Below are 17,625 nucleotides of genomic sequence, written 5' to 3' on the forward strand. Positions count from 1 at the left end.
TGACTTAGATCTTCCTATTGCCCTTCATAAGTCTACTCGTTCTTGTACTATCAAATACCCCATTGCTGATTGTTAGTAAACCCTAGTAGATTCTAGGGTTGAAGTAGAGAAGAAGAAAGAAAAGAGAAAGAGGAAGAAGAAGATGAAGAAGAAGAAAGAAAAGAGAAAGAGGAAGAAGAAGATGAAGAAAGAAAAGGTTCGGCCAGACTAGAAGAGAGTAAAAAATCACCCTTTCCTAGCTGACCCACTTGTATTTATTCAAAAAACATAGAGTTACAGGAAAGACCATTTTGTCCCTCATAGAAGATGGGACACATAAAAACACATATACAATAGATCTTTCACTCTCAAGAAAGATAAACCAGAATGACCAAAATACCCCTGACTCGAGCATTCTAACACTCCCCCTCAAGCTGGAGAGTATACATCATATAGTCCCAGCTTGTTACAACTGTAATCTATTCTTGACAATCCCTTTGTGAGAAGATCTGCCCACTGATTTCCTGAGCTCACATGAGATGTGGTTATCACTCCACTTATCACTTTATCTCTTACAAAGTGACAATCAACCTCAATATGCTTAGTTCTCTCATGAAAGATGGGATTGGAAGAGATGTGAACAGTAGCTTGGTTATCACAGTTAGTTTCATGGGTTTGTCAATTGAGAATCCCATCTCTTGAAGCAAGTTCTTCAGCCATACTAGCTCACATGTGGTATGGGCCATAGCCCTGTACTCTGCTTCTGCACTACTTCTTGCCACCACTCTTTGTTTCTTGCTCTTCCAGTTACGAGATTGCCATCGAGGAAGGTACAATACCCTGTAGTTGATCTCCTATCTAATATAGAAACAGCCCAGTCAACATCTGTGTACCGGTAGACCGTCTATCATCAAAACTCCCAGCCCAATCGACATCCGTATAGACCTCCACCTTCATGTGGTTACTGTTCTTGAACAATATACCTCTACCCGGGCATCTCTTCAAGTATGCTAGTATTCTTTCTGCTGCTAGAAGGTGTGTGGTTCTAGGAGAATGCATGTACTGACTGACAACACTAACTGCATAACTGATATCTAGCCGAGTGAGGCACAGATAGGAGCTTTCCCACTAACCGCTGGAACATAACTTTGTCTTCAAGCAGCTCTCCACTCTCTGCACTAATCCTGTGGTTCTGTTCAATGGGTGTATCTGCAGGTTTGACACCCAGCTTTCCAGTTTCAGCCAACAGATCTAAAACATATTTCCTCTGTGAGGCAAAGATCCCCTGTTTAGATCTAGCAACCTCAATACCCAAAAAATACCGTAGTGGACCCAGATCTTTCACCTCAAACTCTTGATGAAGGAGCTGTTTGAGGGACTCAATCTCATGGCTGTCATTTCCTGTCACCACAATATCATCAACATATACTGCAAGTAGTGTCAGTGAAGACTCCACCCTTTTGATAAACAGTGTATGATCTGACTAGGCCTGTACATAACCGAACTTCCCAAGAGCTAGTCTGAACCTGTTGAACCAAGCTCTAGGTGACTGCTTCAAACCATACAATGCCTTATTGAGCCGGCAGACCTTCTGACCTGTCTCTGTATCATAGTATCCAGGAGGCAACTGCATGTAAACCTCTTCCTGCAAGTCCCCATTCAGGAAGGCATTTTTAACATCCATTTGGTACAAGGGCCACGTGTGGCTTGCTGCAAGAGATAATAAAACCCGAATGGTGGTCATCTTGGCTACCGGGGCAAACGCCTCCAAGTAATCTATACCATAAGTCTGAGTGAACCCTTTTGCAACTAGCCGAGCTTTGTACCTCTCAATGGAACCATCTGCATTGTGCTTTACAATAAATACCCATCTGCATCCAACTGGTTTCTTTCCTTTGGGTAAGTCAACTAGCTCCTAGGTATTATTTTTCAATAGGGCATCCATTTCAACTTGCATTGCACCTCTCCACTCCGGGACTAATAGAGCCTCTTGCATTGTTCTTGGAATAGAGACATTGGAAATGGAACTAAGGTAGGACCTGTAGGTAGGTGATAGGTGCTCATAGGATAAAAAATGGGAAATACAGTGGGCTATAGATGTGGTACAATGTCGTTTCCCTTTACGGACTGCAATCGGAAGATCAAGGTCATCTGTAGGAGGTGAAATGGCAACAATAGAAGAAGTCTCTGTGGGTCCTGGGACTGTATTGCCTGGACCTGGAGCCACAGATGAGATTGGAGTTGGCCTGGACTGTTGATGATCGGGATCAATCTGCCTGCACCGCCTGTGATAGACCCTCTAACCACCCTCACCATTGCAGTTCCCCCTCAACTCCTGATCCCTCTGGCCACCCTCACCATTGCAGCTCCCATCACCCAATGGAATAGGTAAAGGAACTACCCCACTCTCACTGCTCTCCCCCTGAAGACATGGACCTAAACCCCTACTCTCACTGCTCTCCCCCTGAGGAGAAACCCGAGGATAATAGGGTGTCTCCTCAAAGAAAGTGACATCCATGGAGATGAACCTCCTCCCTGAGACAGGATCATAGCAGCAATACCCCTTTTGAGTTCGTGCATAACCAAGGAAAATGCATTTGGAGGCCTTGGGTTCAAACTTGGAGTGATGTGGGCCGAGAAGCTGAACAAAGCAGGTACAACCGAAAGTCTTAAGGGGAATAGAAAACAACTCCTCGTGGGTATAGAAGGGAAAAGGGAGATCGCAAATCAAGAACCCGGGAAGGAATCCGATTAATAAGATAGACCGCCGTGAGGATAGCATCACTCCAGAAGCAAATAGGGACATTGGAGGTAAACATAAGACTTCTAGCCACCTCCAAGATGTGCCTATTCTTCCTTTCTGCAACCCCATTCTGCTGAGGTGTATGAGGGCAAGAGCTCTGATGGATAACCCCATGAGTAAGAAGGTAAGATGCCAATGACTTAGCAAAGTACTCCTTTGCATTATCAGATCTAAGAACTTTAATCTTGGCATCAAACTGGGTTAGGATCATTTGGTGAAAGTTTTGGGTCAGGGCAGGAACCTCATCTCGTGAACACATAAGATAAACCCAAGAAAATCGGGTATGGTCATCAACAAATAACAAAAAATATCTGTACCCACCCATAGAAGGAATGTGATATGGCCCCCAAACATCCGTATGCACGAGATCAAAAGGACAATTACTCCTTTTATTACTCAATGAATAAGAGTTTCTACAATGTTTAGCAAACTCACAGCTTTCACATTGCAACTGGGACAACTCAACAGACTCAAACAAAGTAGGAAACAAACTCTTTAAGGATCAAAAAGGAAAATGACCCAATCGGTTATGCCAAAGCATAACCGAACTCACACTCTGGGAAACAAGTGACCCCTTACCCACTGACTCTTCCCGACGAGAACTCTCCCCGAGTTGATAGATCCCATTCGTCTCACGGCCAGTCCCAATCACCTTTTTCGTCTCTAGGTCTTGAAAAACACACTGGTCAGGGAAGAAAGTTACTGAGCAGTTCATGTGTTTGGTAATATTACTGACTGAAAGGAGGTTAGTATCAAGCTTAGGAACATGTAAGACAGAAGACAAGGAGATCGTATTTGATAACTTAATGTCCCCCTTCCCAGAAATAGGAACCAGGGAGCCATAAGCAATAGATACTCTATCCCTACCAGATGACAAATGGTAAGAGGTAAACAATGAAGGCAATCTAGTCATGTGGTCGGATGCACCTGAATCTATTACCCAACAAGGTTCAGTAGTACCTGGAGCTGAGGCATGTAGAGTACTTGAATTTACGGTTGTAAGCTAACAAACCATCTCAGAAACACTACCATAACTGATGCTCCCAAAGCTGCCTTCTGTCTGATTTTTAAACTCCATCTCGATCAAGTCTTAAAACAGCACTTGGACTACCAATCACAACCAAAAACAGTATAGGCCTGATTTGTATTCACAGTGTATGTGCACAACTGGGATAACTCTGATATGAAACCAACAAACAAACACAACAGTGGCTGTCCGTAGAGCTCTAACCCCTTTAAGAAAGTTCGAAAACCCCCAAAAAACTCTGAAAAACAGCTTAGAAGGAGGTCTGATTTGCCTTTGCAGAATTAGGGTTTTAATCAGTCCTTAAAGTGATCAATTCAGTTGCATAATCTAATCAGTACTGTATAGATAGACTTGCAGTAGGGTTAATGTGAAACCCTAGAATCTGATCAATGCTAACAATAGACCTAAGGACAGCTCTAGGTAGATCACAAGGTTCAGTCCAGCACTAGGGCTTGCCGCAAGATCACTTCAACCTATCTTTTCTTAGAAAAGTAAATGACTTACAAGAAAAGAATTGATCTGAAAGCTGAAAGCTGATCCGAAACTGATCTGATCTGAAAAGACAGTTACTTTTCAAACAGAGTCAAGGAAGTAAGTCTGAAAGCTGATCCGAAACTGATCTGATCTGAAACTGATCTGATCCGATCAAAAATACCAACACAAAACCGATGTGATCTGAAACTGGTCTGATCCGATCAGGAATACCAACACAAAACTGATCTGAAATCAATCGCCTATCAATCTGAGATGCTGTATTCACTACTGTGGGGCCCACTATTGTGAGAGCAAAAATAGGGTTTCAACTGTAGGTTTGAGAATCTGAAATCACTAAAGTGCTCAGCTGCACTCTCCAAGCAGTCCGCACCAGTGGGACTTGTCGTAGGGCATTGTGAAACCCTAAAAACTAATCCCCTTTGAAGAGGAGAGTTCGGCCCAACAATCAAACCCTAGACACAAACTTAATCACAGTTCGGCAAGCCAAACCCTAGAGCAAACTTGAACACAGTTCGGCCCCTCTTTCTAGATAGGTCCAACCTATCTCGGCTGATTGCAATCTCTAAAAATCAGTAAAGAAACAAACTTACTTACTGATTACCTGCCTTCGGTGTACTGTCTTCTAGGGTTACCTGAACCCTAACCTTCGCTGCCTCTTCCTGATTACCAACTCTCTGCAGGCTGCGGCAAGTCTTCAACTGCTGCGAACCTCTCCTGGTAATCTCCAAGATTCAGCCGTCGAAAAACTTCTTCAAGACTTCCAGCTCTAGCTAGTTCTCATGTGGTCGGCTGGACTAGATACACATGAGAAGCCCTAGATGGGCTTTGATACCATGTAGAAGATCAAGACTGTAATCAGTCTTGAATCCTAAAAGGTTTTAAGTTTGTAAAACAGAAGAGAAGATGAGAGAAAATGAGAGAATAGAAGAGAAGCAAGAGAACACAAGTTGCTGAAAGGAGGGACAGATTCTAACTCATCTGCCGCCGCCACTTCAACTTAATATTTATATGTTATGCTAGTTACAGGAAAGGACACATCTGCCCTTGGTGTTTACATCATAACACTTAACAATATGAAACTGAAAAGTAAATAACAACTAGAATAACAGAAAAACATAACAAACAGACTAGGTACATTCTACCCTACGGACAGAGTGGCCCCACAGCTGTGGGGCCCACATCAGTTTCTCTACAAACTTCAGCAGTCGACAACTCTTCTTTCAACATACATACGAAGAGAAATGCAGAGGAACACGACTGAGATCCATATCAATCACACTGAGCACCACCACAACCAACTTTTGAAACAAAAGGAAGCATTCGCAGTTCCTTACTTGGACAAACAACAGTAGTGTTCATACCTGTACACATTCAGCCCTCTTCGATACTGAATAGAGGGTTTAGTATACCACTCCAACGACCACCACAGCAACGACCGGAGGCATCCTCACCTCCAGACCCACAAAACGACAGCTCCTTTTCAGCCCCTTATCGAACTTCCACTCAGGTCAGTCGAAAAGGAAGAAGATGACTGTGAAAGTTGGCGGCGAACCCAGAAAGAACAGCAGCAAGAAAGAAATGAGGATACGACCTTACAGCTCTGATACCATGTTAGTAAACCCTAGTAGATTCTAGGGTTGAAGTAGAGAAGAAGAAAGAAAAGAGAAAGAGGAAGAAGAAGATGAAGAAGAAGAAAGAAAAGGTTCAGCCAGACTAGAAGAGAGTCAAAAATCACCCTTCCCTAGCTGACCCACTTGTATTTATTCAAAAAACATAGAGTTACAAGAAAGACTATTTTGTCCCTCATAGAAGATGGGACACATAACTTAAACACAGATACAATAGACCTTTCACTCTCAAGAAAGATAATCCAGAATGACCAAAATACCCCTGACTCAAGCATTCTAACACTGATTTTGTGTCTTACTCACAGTTGTCTCCTCGTTATTGTTCTTTTGTGTCTGCTCTATCTTCTGTGCATGTTCCTACCAGGTATACTGAGGTAGTATCTGACCCAAAATGGAAAGAGGCTATGGATGAAGAAATGAAAGCCTTAATGAAAGCAGGGACTTGGGAATTAGTGGATCTACCAGAAGGGAAAGGCACTGTTGGATGCAAGTGGGTGTTCACTGTGAAGCACAGGGAGGATGGGTCCATTGAGAGGTACAAGGCTAGACTGGTAGCAAAAGGGTTTACTCAAAAAGAAGGGATTGACTACAAAGAAACTTTTGCTCCAGTGGCAAAACTCAACACAATCCGAGTTCTATTATCTTTAGCTGCAAATTTCTCATGGGAGCTACATTAGTTGGACGTGAAGAATGCTTTCTTGAATGGTGACCTGCATGAAGAGGTGTTCATGGATCCTCCACCAGGTTATGTCTTTGGCAAGAAGGTATGTAGACTGAGAAAGGCCCTTTACGGCCTTAAGCAGTCCCCTTGAGCTTGGTTTGAGAAGCTATGTGGAGTCATGAAGAAAGGGGGTTACACTCAAAGTGGAGCAGATCATACCCTATTCATAAGGAAGAGAAATGGCAAACTTACAACACTTATTGTCTAAGTGGATGATATGGTAATTACAGGGAATGATTAGGAAGAGATTAAAGGACTAAAGGAGTTTATGGTTGCTGAATTTGAGATCAAAGATCTGGGCCAACTGAGATACTTTCTTGGGATTGAAGTTGCAAGATCCAAAGAGGGCATCTATATATGTCAGCGGAAATACATCATTGATCTTCTTCAAGAGACAAGCATGATGGGGTGTAGGCCAGCCGATACTCCAATAGAACAAAATCATGGTCTACAGATGTCAGTAGGAGAGGACTACCCTGATAAGGAAAGATACCAAAAGCTGGTGGGGAAGTTGATTTACCTGTCCCTTACTCGCCCTGACATTGCTTATGCTGTACATGTTGTCAGTCAGTTCATGCACACTCCTAAGATCCCTCACATGAAAGCTGTGGAAAGGATCCTCAGATATTTGAAGTCTTGCCCGGGGAAAGGGATTCTGTTCAGGAAAAACAGTAAAATTGAAGTTGAAGGATATACTGATGCAGATTGGGCTAGCTCTGTTGGGGATAGGAAGTCTACCTCTGGGTACTGTATCTTTGTTGGAGGAAATTTAGTTACATGGAGGAGTAAAAAATAGAATGTGGTTGCAAGATCTAGTGCAGAGGCTGTGTACCGAGCTATGGCTCATGGTGTTGCTGAACTCTTATGGTTGAAGATCCTGCTTGGTGAACTTGGAATAAAAATTGAGTGCCCTCTCAGGTTGTACTGTGACAACAAGGCAGCCATCAACATTGCAAATAACCCAGTGCAACATGATAGAACAAAACATATTGAGATAGACCGTCACTTTGTTAGAGAAAGAATTGTCTCAGGAGAACTCTGCATTCCTTATACTCCCTCCAAGATGCAGATTGCAGATGTTCTGACTAAAGGGCTAGCTACAGTGAAATTCGTGGACTTACTTGGCAAGTTAAACATGATTGACATCCATGCTTAGCTTAAGGGGGAGTGTTGGTTCGGCTGTCTTAGTTTGTATGTTTACTTTTTTGTTGGGTCTTAAGTCATTAGTTAGTGGGCCTTGTTACTGGGCCTAATCTTACTTAACGTTTATTTCGACTAGGTGTCCCATCACTAATCAGGGGCAGTCTTGTCCATTCATGTAACATTATGTAATGCCTTTATATATAATAGATTAGGGCTGGCCGAAGCGGTTACTGCCGCCCATTTCATTTCTGTTCCTCTTCTACTCTCATTCGACAGCCCTATTTAAGCAAACAAGTGGGATCCTCCTTAGTTGGTTCCTTCATACCCCCCAACAAATAGTTCAGTTTTCCTCTACTCCCAATGGCCATCATGGTTGATTGGGCCCATTCTAAGTAGTTTGATCCATCAAACTTAACAGTTGTAATCTGGAAAGTGTTCTTAGTCATGTTACCTGAACCAGTCCCAAAAACACCCTCCCCTTGGCTCTTAAACTCCATTCTTGGTTAGGAGTTATCAAAAACACCTTCTAATCAATGTAACAGTCGGCCTACTGGGTCTGAAACTAATAACAGTAGGTCTAGAAGCAGAATTCAGATTCAGTAATTAAAAAAAAAAAACACCTTCTAATTACTGGGTCTTGAAACTAATAGCAGTGGCCTAGAAACAGAAATCAGATTCAGCAGTAACAGTCCTGCTGAAACAGCTCTACTGGGTCTTCCAGAGAGAAAAAAGTAAACTTAAATCGAGGGAGGCAAGTCTGATCACCTATCCGAAACAGTAACAGTCCTGGATTTTGAGGATTTTCTCTTAAAACCCCAAAAAAAAGGAAAAAAGGAAATATTTTTATAAACGCACCTCTCAGATTAAACTAATCTTACTATCGATAAAATCTTACCCAGAAAATTCTGAAAACACTGATCTTGATCCAGAAATCCTCTGAAATTCTGATCGTCACTTTCAGTCTTGATCAAAAACTGATCTTGATCCAGAAATCCTCTGAAATTCTGATCGCCACCTCCAGTCTTGATAAAAAAACTGATCTTGGACCTTTTATCTTTCTCTGATTCTTCCTGATTATCAAGAACACAATCCAATCTTTGGACAGCTGCTATAATTTCCGATAACCTCCAAGAATCAGCCGAAGAAAGATCTTTCTATTCTTCGAGCCCTAGGCAATTCTCATGTGGTCGGCTGGATCAAACTCACATGAGAAGCCCTAGATCTTGCTCTGATACCAAGTAGTCGTACAAGACTACAATCAGCCTTAAGTTTTGAACAGAAAATAAAAAGGAAAGGAGAAGAGAAGAGGAGAAGAGAAGAAGAGAGATGGAGAGGGAGAACTCGTAGAGAGGTTGTGAGAAAAGAGAGAGTGGTTGGTATTCAAAAAACAGCCGCCCCACTCTTATTGCAAGAAGGGCAAAAGGGCTGAATTACCCTTATTGCTTACATGGCAAGATAATAACAAGATAAGATAAGATAAGATAAGATAAAGCTGAAATAAACTAAAACTAACATAACTAATTGCTAACTAATTGCTGTCATATGAACATAGTGTGGACCACATCAGTGTTCTCTACAATTTCATCATCAATAAAAACAATTCATGGTTATCAGATTTGTTTTTATTAATATAATTAATATAAAATATTAGAGATGTTCCCAAATTTTCTATATATTTTTATTTTTGTATTTATTTTTATTTTAAAAATTTTATTATTTAACTATGATGTAATGGGTGATCCATTTGACTTGGATGGTTAAATTTCTTACCTACCACTTGAACAAAAGAATGGTTTTGTTTTTAGGTCAGTTTTTAAAAGAAAAAACATGGGTTTTATATTGTTAAAAGTATCAAATATAAATCTAATTAGCAGAATTCGTTGGTGATAATATAAGATGATTATACACATGGATTATTCTTGAAATGCATGGTTGAGGTTTGGACTCCACTTCAAGCACAACTTTTTAATTCATTTATATTTACTTTGACCCATGTACACATGACGGAGAGGACAGATTTTGATTTTGATTTTGAAAATAAATAAAAAAATAAAATTATTCAAGAAAATGGGAAGAAGGTACAAGAGAGACGATGAGACATCACCCAGCCCCAATGCACTAGAAAAAAAAAACCCAAAAATGAAAGAATAAAAACTCTCCCGCCAAGCCCTAATAACCAGCAGAAAAAACAAGCACCTACTCCCGCAACAAGGAACATAATCAAAAATTAAAAAATTAGAACTCAACTTCATGATTACCAACCCATCTAAGCAAGTCCAATCCCCAATTATAATTAAGATCTAGTTCCCTCTTTCTTTCAAAACTTACTACGGGATCACCCCATCCTTAAGGAGAGAGGCTTCATTACCTCTCTTCAAACTTTTCTTTGTTTTCACCTTCTTTACTAGTCCCAATCCAAATAATCTCCCCTTAAATCTGGCGAACACCTTTAAAACTGGAACTATTCTTTGCAAATTCTGTCTTCTCAACCTTCTTACTGCAGTAGGAACCTTTTCAACAACTTGTAATTCCTTTTGCTCAGAGGCTATCCATTCTATCTCCATAACAGCATTTTTTTCAAACAGATGATCTGCCTCCTCAGGCTTTCTATCACTAATGTGAATCTTCCCAAGCGTAATCCTTCTCTCATTATCACCAATTATACTTGCACAGGGGATCCCATTCTCTCCACCCGCCTGAAAATCTTTTTTAGTATTCTCCTGAAAACATGTGTCTTCTTCCATTTCTCTAAAGGTCTTTCTTGCAAATTCTTCACCCCCTAAAAAGAACAAACCTAAGATTTTACTTCTATGTCCACCACCATTTCCAAATCAATAGATTTTGCTACTTCATGGGTCCCATCGATCATAACTTCATCTTTACTTGAATCCCCCTTTTTATATTCTTCCTCCTCCATCTATTTATCTTTATTAACTCCAATCCACCTTTCAGTTCAATAAACCCTCTTTCTTTCATATAACTTCAATCCACCTTACCACCTGAGAGTCTGCCTTCTTAACTTCCTTCCCCTTCTTTTCCAACCCAACTCTCACCTCCATCCCCCCATAATTCTTTTCATAGAACCTTTGCCCCTCCGTTGTCCCTATATCAAATAAATTTACTGTGCCAGTCTCCTTCAATACTTCTTGTATCTTTCCTCCCTATCCCCTCTGTATTTTCCAACTTTGCTTCATTGAGCTCTCTCCTCCACCTTCTTTTTCTATCTTCAACACTTCCTCTACAATTGTAGTAGAGAACGCTAAGAAAAGTTAACCTAGCTTCTTGGATGCTAAAACAAAAGGTAAGTTCTATGACCTAGGTCATCGAAATCTGTTTCAGAATACAAGTCAACAAGAAAAAGCACTTTTAAGTTGGAATTAGAAAAATTCTTTGACAATCATCAGTGAAGCACTTTATCATAGAAATGTATAAATAATGAATAATATAATAAAACTAGAACATTCAAATGACATGTGAAGTCGTTACCTTTTCTCTTATACCCAAACCAACATCGCCAAGGATCTCCACAACATGCCTGAGTTCATTTGGTAGTATGTGGAGAGAATTTGCCGTTGCTCTTCTTATACCTTTAAGACAATTCTGGTCAAAAGATGCTGAACTACGGTGTGCAAGAACCTTATGCATCTCTGCATCATTCTGAAAATAGAAAATGCCAGACAACATCACTAACATGTTAGATTGCCAAAAAAAAGGATCTTATACATGCACATGAAAGACAAGAAGGGTTAGCCTTCCCTTCCAGAAATGTCATTATCACCATCATCATCTATACCTTCTCCCAACTATAAAGTATTGGTACATGGATCATTTTCCACCATTCTGTTATTTTGCCCATAGAATTTAAGTAGGACAGACGAATTGGAGGAATGCATCCAAAGTCTTAATGTGATAGATGAATACCACTTAGATCAGAAGGAAAATTCTACAAAACAGTTATAAGGTGAGCTATGCCTTATGGAAAAGTGTTGTGCAGTCAAGAAACAACATTCCCAAAAAAATGAATGTGGTAGAAATGTATCTTTTAAAGGAACCTAAGAATAGCTCCAATAGGTGATAAAAAGAGAGGAAGTAGACTACGATGGTTTAGTCACATGCATGGAGAACCACCTACAGGTTACAACACCTGTAAGATGAAGTGATACGTTACAAGATGAAGGGGCTAGAAGGGCTATAGGCAGACCAAAAAGGAACATGAGTTAAAAGTAGTAAGGAACATGTGTTAAACAGAACAGGATGGAAAAACAGGATTCATGTATCCAATTCCATATAGTTGGAATAAGGCTTAGATGATGATGATGATGATGACAGAAAATGGCAATTCAAGATAAATGGTAAAAATGATTTAAATATTTATGAATTTGATAAAAAGACAGCTCTTGATAGAACACATTGCAGGGTAAGACTTGGCCAACCACAAATACAACTGCTTAGCATGTCCCCAAATTTCTTTTGCAATATCAAAGAATATCATGTTCAAACTTGAAAACATGGTGGTAATCACTGTCAATCAGTAATAAGGCAGCAACCAGAAATAAAATAAAAGAAAAAGGAGAACAAAGAGGAAGAGAGAGAAAGGAGAAGACTGAGAGAAGAGAACTAGGTTAAAACTGATTAGAGAATAGTTTAGAAGTCACTAATCCTCTAAACCAGTCGGCCCCCTACCTATATTAGTGTAAATAAAAGATATTTACAAAAATACCCTTGTTTATGATAAATTCTGGACAAGAGTAGCCTTAATAAAAGAAAGGAAATACTAAACTATCCTACTACCCCAAATACAAGAAATGCATTCCCCTCAGCACTCCCCCTCAAGCTGGTGTGTATATGTCATCATAGTTGTCAAGGCAGGCACCTAGTCTACAAGGCATCCTTGGAGGCTCGCCTCGCCCAGTCGCCAAGTAGTTTTGTGCACTATGTTATAAAATACTTTTATATTTTTTATTTTTTGACATTATAATTATAAAATAGGCATTATTAAACTAGAATAGTCATTTTATGTGTTTATGTACTAATTTCTTTTTATTATTTTCTTATTTGTTAGGGTTTAATCAACACAAACATTGCTAACTGCTGTATTGAACCCATGGTTCAAAGTATCAATACACCTCTGTGTATCAGCAGAGGTGTATCAGTACTTATAAGTTATAACAATACTCCCCCTATTTTTTTATTTCTTTGGTTTTCAATTTCATCTTTAAATATATATATATTATTTTAAAAAATGGGTTCCTGAAAACACCTATAAACATGTGTATTGGGGCACCAAAGATACAATACAATACTACGGGGTGTATCGTATCAAAGTTTTGATACTTGTGTGAATCCTCAAAGATTTCAGAACCTGAACCAATAAGCAAGGGAAGAACTTAAAATTTTGTCTAATCAACACATTTTCTTCTTACAGATCTTCTTCTTCTTCCACCTTTTCTTTTCTTCTTTTCCTATAACAAAAGTAGGGGTTCAGCCCTTATACTTTTTGAATTTTCTTTCTTTGTTCCTTTTCTTCTCATAGAATGTTTATTTTCTAAACTTAAAACATAAAATCTATACTTCTCTTATGAAAATTATGGATAATTATTAAGGAAAGATGGTTATGGAACCTAGGGAACTACCCTAGGATATATGGTTTTACTTGAAAAAAAAAAAAATCCATCGCCTAGGCGACTAGGCAACAAGGTGCCCCCCTGTCACCTAGCCTTGCCTTGGTGCCATAAAGACTATGTATGTCATATAGACCCAGCTTGCTAGTAATGAAATCAATACGAGGTCAGCATAAAACTTTAGTCCACAAATCAGCCAACTAATCTCCAGTTTTCACAAAAGGGGTGTTGATATCACCACTTTGAACCTTCTCTCTAACAAAATGGCAATCCACCTCTATATGCTTTGTCCTCTCATGAAAAACAGGGTTTTAGGTAATATGGATTGCTGCTTGATTATCACAATGTCAATGCATGGACAGTTTAACAGGTATCCCAATTTCATGAAAACGACTTTTAAGCCACACCAACTCACTAGTTGCTTGACTCATTGCCCTATACTTAGCTTCAGCACTTGACTCCGCAGCAACATTTTGTTTCTTGCTTTTCCAAGAGATTAAGTTTCCACCTAGGAAAGTACAATACCCTGTCATTGATCTCCTATCAGTCAATGATCCAGCCTAGTGTGCACCTATAAAGCCTGATATAGTCAAGTGACCATTATCTCTATAAACAATTCCCATGCCAGGTGAACCCTTGAGATATCTTATGATTCTAAATACTGCTTCAAGGTGAGGAACACAGGGGGAACTCATGAACTGACTTACCACACCAACAACAAAATAAATGTCCGGACAAGCAATAGTCAAATAGTTTAGCTTCCCAACCAGTCTCCTATATTGTCCAAGATCTTCAACTAGCTCCCCCTAATTTGATGCAAGTTTAGTGTTTGGATCCATTGGTGAGCCATTGGTTTACACCCCAACATACCTGTCTCCTCAAGTAAATCCAACGTATGCTTGCATTGTGACAACAGAATTTCTGTGATAGACCTCATGGCTTCTATTCCAAGAAAATAATGCAGTTTACTTTGGTCTTTGCTATGAAATTTCCCCTATAAAAACAATTTCAGCTTACTAATACCTTGTGAATCACTTCCTATAATCACAATATCATCTACATAAACAACAAGAATAATAATACCAGCTTCAGAGGTCTTGCAAAACACAAAATGGTCAGACTAACACCTAAGGAGACCAAATTCAACAACTGCCACACTGAATTTCCCAAACCAAGCACGAGGTGATTGTTTAAGACCATATAAGGCTTTCTTCAACCTACACACCGTTCCTTGATACTCCCCCTAAGCAACAAACCCAGGTGGTTGCTCCATGTAAACTTCTCCTACCAAATCACCATGTAGGAAAGCATTTTAACATCCATCTGAAGGAGAGGCCAATGGTTAATAGCAGCTGAAGAAATGATAACATGTACTAAAGTATTCTTATAACTGGAGAGAATGTTTAATCAAAATCAATACCGTATGTTTGAGTAAATCCCTTTGCAACTAGTTGAGCTTTAAGCCTTTCAACTGTACCATTAGGTTGGAATTTCACTGCATACACCCACCGACATCCAATAGACTTCTTACCAAAACGAAGGGGAACCAAGTCCCAAGTACCATTTTGATGTAGTGCTAGCATTTCTTCTTCCATAGCTGTCCTCCACCCAAGATCAAATAAGGCTTCTTGCAAGGACTTAGGTAGAGAAACAGTAGAAAGAGAGGTAACAAATGCATGAGCTGAGGGGGACGAGAACTTATAAGAAACAAAATGGCTAATAGGGTGTAGATTGCATGAACGTTTACCCTTCTAGGAGAGCAATGGGAACATCTAAATCTAAAGGTGGCTTACTAATGGGAGGACTCTCTATAGTAACGGATGTGGTAGGGGGACCACCAAGACCTATAGATGGTAAAGCAGGCAATATAGAAGCTTAAGCCAATGGACTCTTCTTCTAAACCTGTTGAATAGGTGGCCTGGGATGTACAGACTGAGAAACCTGTGGAGAAGAATTACAAAGAAGAACATGAAAAGGAATATCACATATAGAAGAATGAGAACAATCATTGGAAGGAAAATATGGAGTTGATTCATGAAAGTGATATCTGCACTAATAAAGTGGCAACAAAGAGATGGATTGTAGCATTTATACCCTTTTGAGTTTTGGAGAATCCCAAGAAAACGCACTTGACTACACAGGGTTCAAGCTTATTTTGCTGATGTTCAAAAGGATGAACAAAGGAAACACATCCAAATATGCGTGGAGGTAATGGAGTCAAAGGAACATTAGGGAATAAAATAGAATGAGGGACCTTATTATGTAAAACTGATGAGAGCGTCTGATTAATAAGATAACAAGCATTAAGCACATCACTTCAATAAGTTTTGGGAACATTCATCTCAATGAGAAGTGCTTGAGTCACTTCTAATAAACGCTGGACTAACACAAGAAGTTTGATGTCAAATGCCATGTTCATTATAGAAATCAGTGAAGGGAGAAGACATATACTCCTTTGCACTATTTGATTGAACAACACAAATATTAAGGCCAAACTGAGTTTTTTTTTTCCATAAAGTAAGATTTAAATACAGAAAATAACTCTGGTCTTTCCTTTAACAAAAATAACCAAGTAACTAGAGAGAAATCATCAATAAAAGTAACAAAGTACTTAAACCCCAAATATGACATAATAGGACATGGACCCCAAACATCTAAATGAACTAACTGAAAAGGTCTAGACACACAACTAATGGCACAAGGAGGAAAAGTAGCCCAATGATTCTTGCTAAGCTGGCATGCATCGCAGAAGCTAATGTTGGTTGGTATTGAAGGAAACAAAACACAAACTCTTCAAGGAAGGATGACCCAGTCAGCAGTGTAGCTGGAAAGGTGACACATCAGAAGATGATGACTGAAGAGTAGTATTCCCTAAGCCACCCTCTAGATAGTAAAGACCATCTGACTCAAGTCCTCCACCAATCTGTTTCTTCGTCTTGAGATCAAAAACACAACAGGAAGGAAAAAAGGTGATAGAGCAATTTAGTGCCTTGGTCAGTTTGCTCGTGGATACAAGATTAAAAGGAAATTGAGGAACATAAAGTACAGATGATAAAGGAAGTTGTGGAGTTGGACTAATATTTCCAATTCCAGAAACTGGGGATGTACATCCATTGGCAAAGGTAACATGTTGTATAGAAGAAGGTAAAGAACGAAATTGGGTCTTGAGTCAATGACCCATGGAGATGTAGTAAAAAGAAGGAAAGTGGAGCCAGTACCTGATGTCTGAGCAAGAGTAGTAGTGGATGAAGGTGAAGATCCTCAATCTGAAAGGAGATATGGAAGGAGATATGTTTCTAAGGATGTTGCATTCATTGAGTCCTTCACCTCCTCCCCTCTTGTATATTTGTGGCAGCAGTTTTTTATCAAGCAGCGGTAGAAGGTGGCTTCTAATGCTAAATGTCCATCACAATCTGAACACCTGAACTCAGGTAACTTTGATCCTACTCCTCTTAAACCTCTTGATGATCTTGTCACTAACCATGACCTTTGATCTTCCTATTGTCATCCGTAAGGAAAAAAGAAAGTGTACAAACAATTCCACTGCCATTTGCATTTCCTATGATGCTCTCTCACCCTCTTATTGTGCCTATATCTCAACTATCTCTTCTGCTTCTGTTACTCAGTGTTACATAGGCAATGTAGTCTCCTCATTTGAGAGAAGCTATGAACTTGGAGGTGGATTCTTTCTTAAAGAACCAAACTTGGAAGCTTGTCTCTCTTCCCAAGGATAAATCTACAAGTAGATGTAAGTGAGTGTATACTATTAAACACAACGATGAAAGCTCTGTTGAAAGATATAAGGCACGATTGGTAGCCAAAGGGTGTACTCAAACTTATATCAGAAAACATTTGATCCAATGTTAAAATGATTTTTGTCTGTGTGTTTTTGTCTCTTATGGCACACTTCTCTTGGCTTTTATATAAGATGGATGTGAAAATTGCCTTTATTAATGGAGACCTAAAAGAGAAAGTATGCATGGACCTTCCACCACGAGTGAGCCTTCCTAATAGTGAGGGAAAGGTTTGTCATCTAAAGAAGTCCCTATATGGACTCAAACAATCTCCCAAAGCTTAGTTTGATGGATTTAGAAGAGCGATATTGATGTTCGAGTTTTCTCAATCTTAAGTTGATCATACTTTGTTCATAAGAAGGCATGATGGTCGGATGACTATGCTGATAGTATATGTAGATGATATTGTTTTGA

The 17,625-nt window shown here is 39.6% G+C and overlaps 1 protein-coding gene across 11 annotated transcripts in view; it reads right to left on the reverse strand.

Moving 5' to 3' along the window:
* Positions 1-17,625, reverse strand: part of LOC148850017 (hyperosmolality-gated Ca2+ permeable channel 2.1-like) — a 188,316-nt gene that overhangs the window by 69,574 nt on the left and 101,117 nt on the right. For all 11 annotated transcript variants that reach the window (XM_088946916.1, XM_088946915.1, XM_088946909.1 and 8 more), the window contains one exon: positions 11,283-11,453. In XM_088946916.1, coding sequence (XP_088803042.1) covers positions 11,283-11,453 — 171 coding nt within the window. The remainder of the gene's footprint in view (positions 1-11,282; positions 11,454-17,625) is intronic.

This window comes from Nelumbo lutea, chromosome 5 (genome assembly GCF_056320005.1).
Source record: "Nelumbo lutea isolate HS-2025 chromosome 5, American lotus-T2T, whole genome shotgun sequence".
NCBI lineage: Eukaryota > Viridiplantae > Streptophyta > Magnoliopsida > Proteales > Nelumbonaceae > Nelumbo > Nelumbo lutea.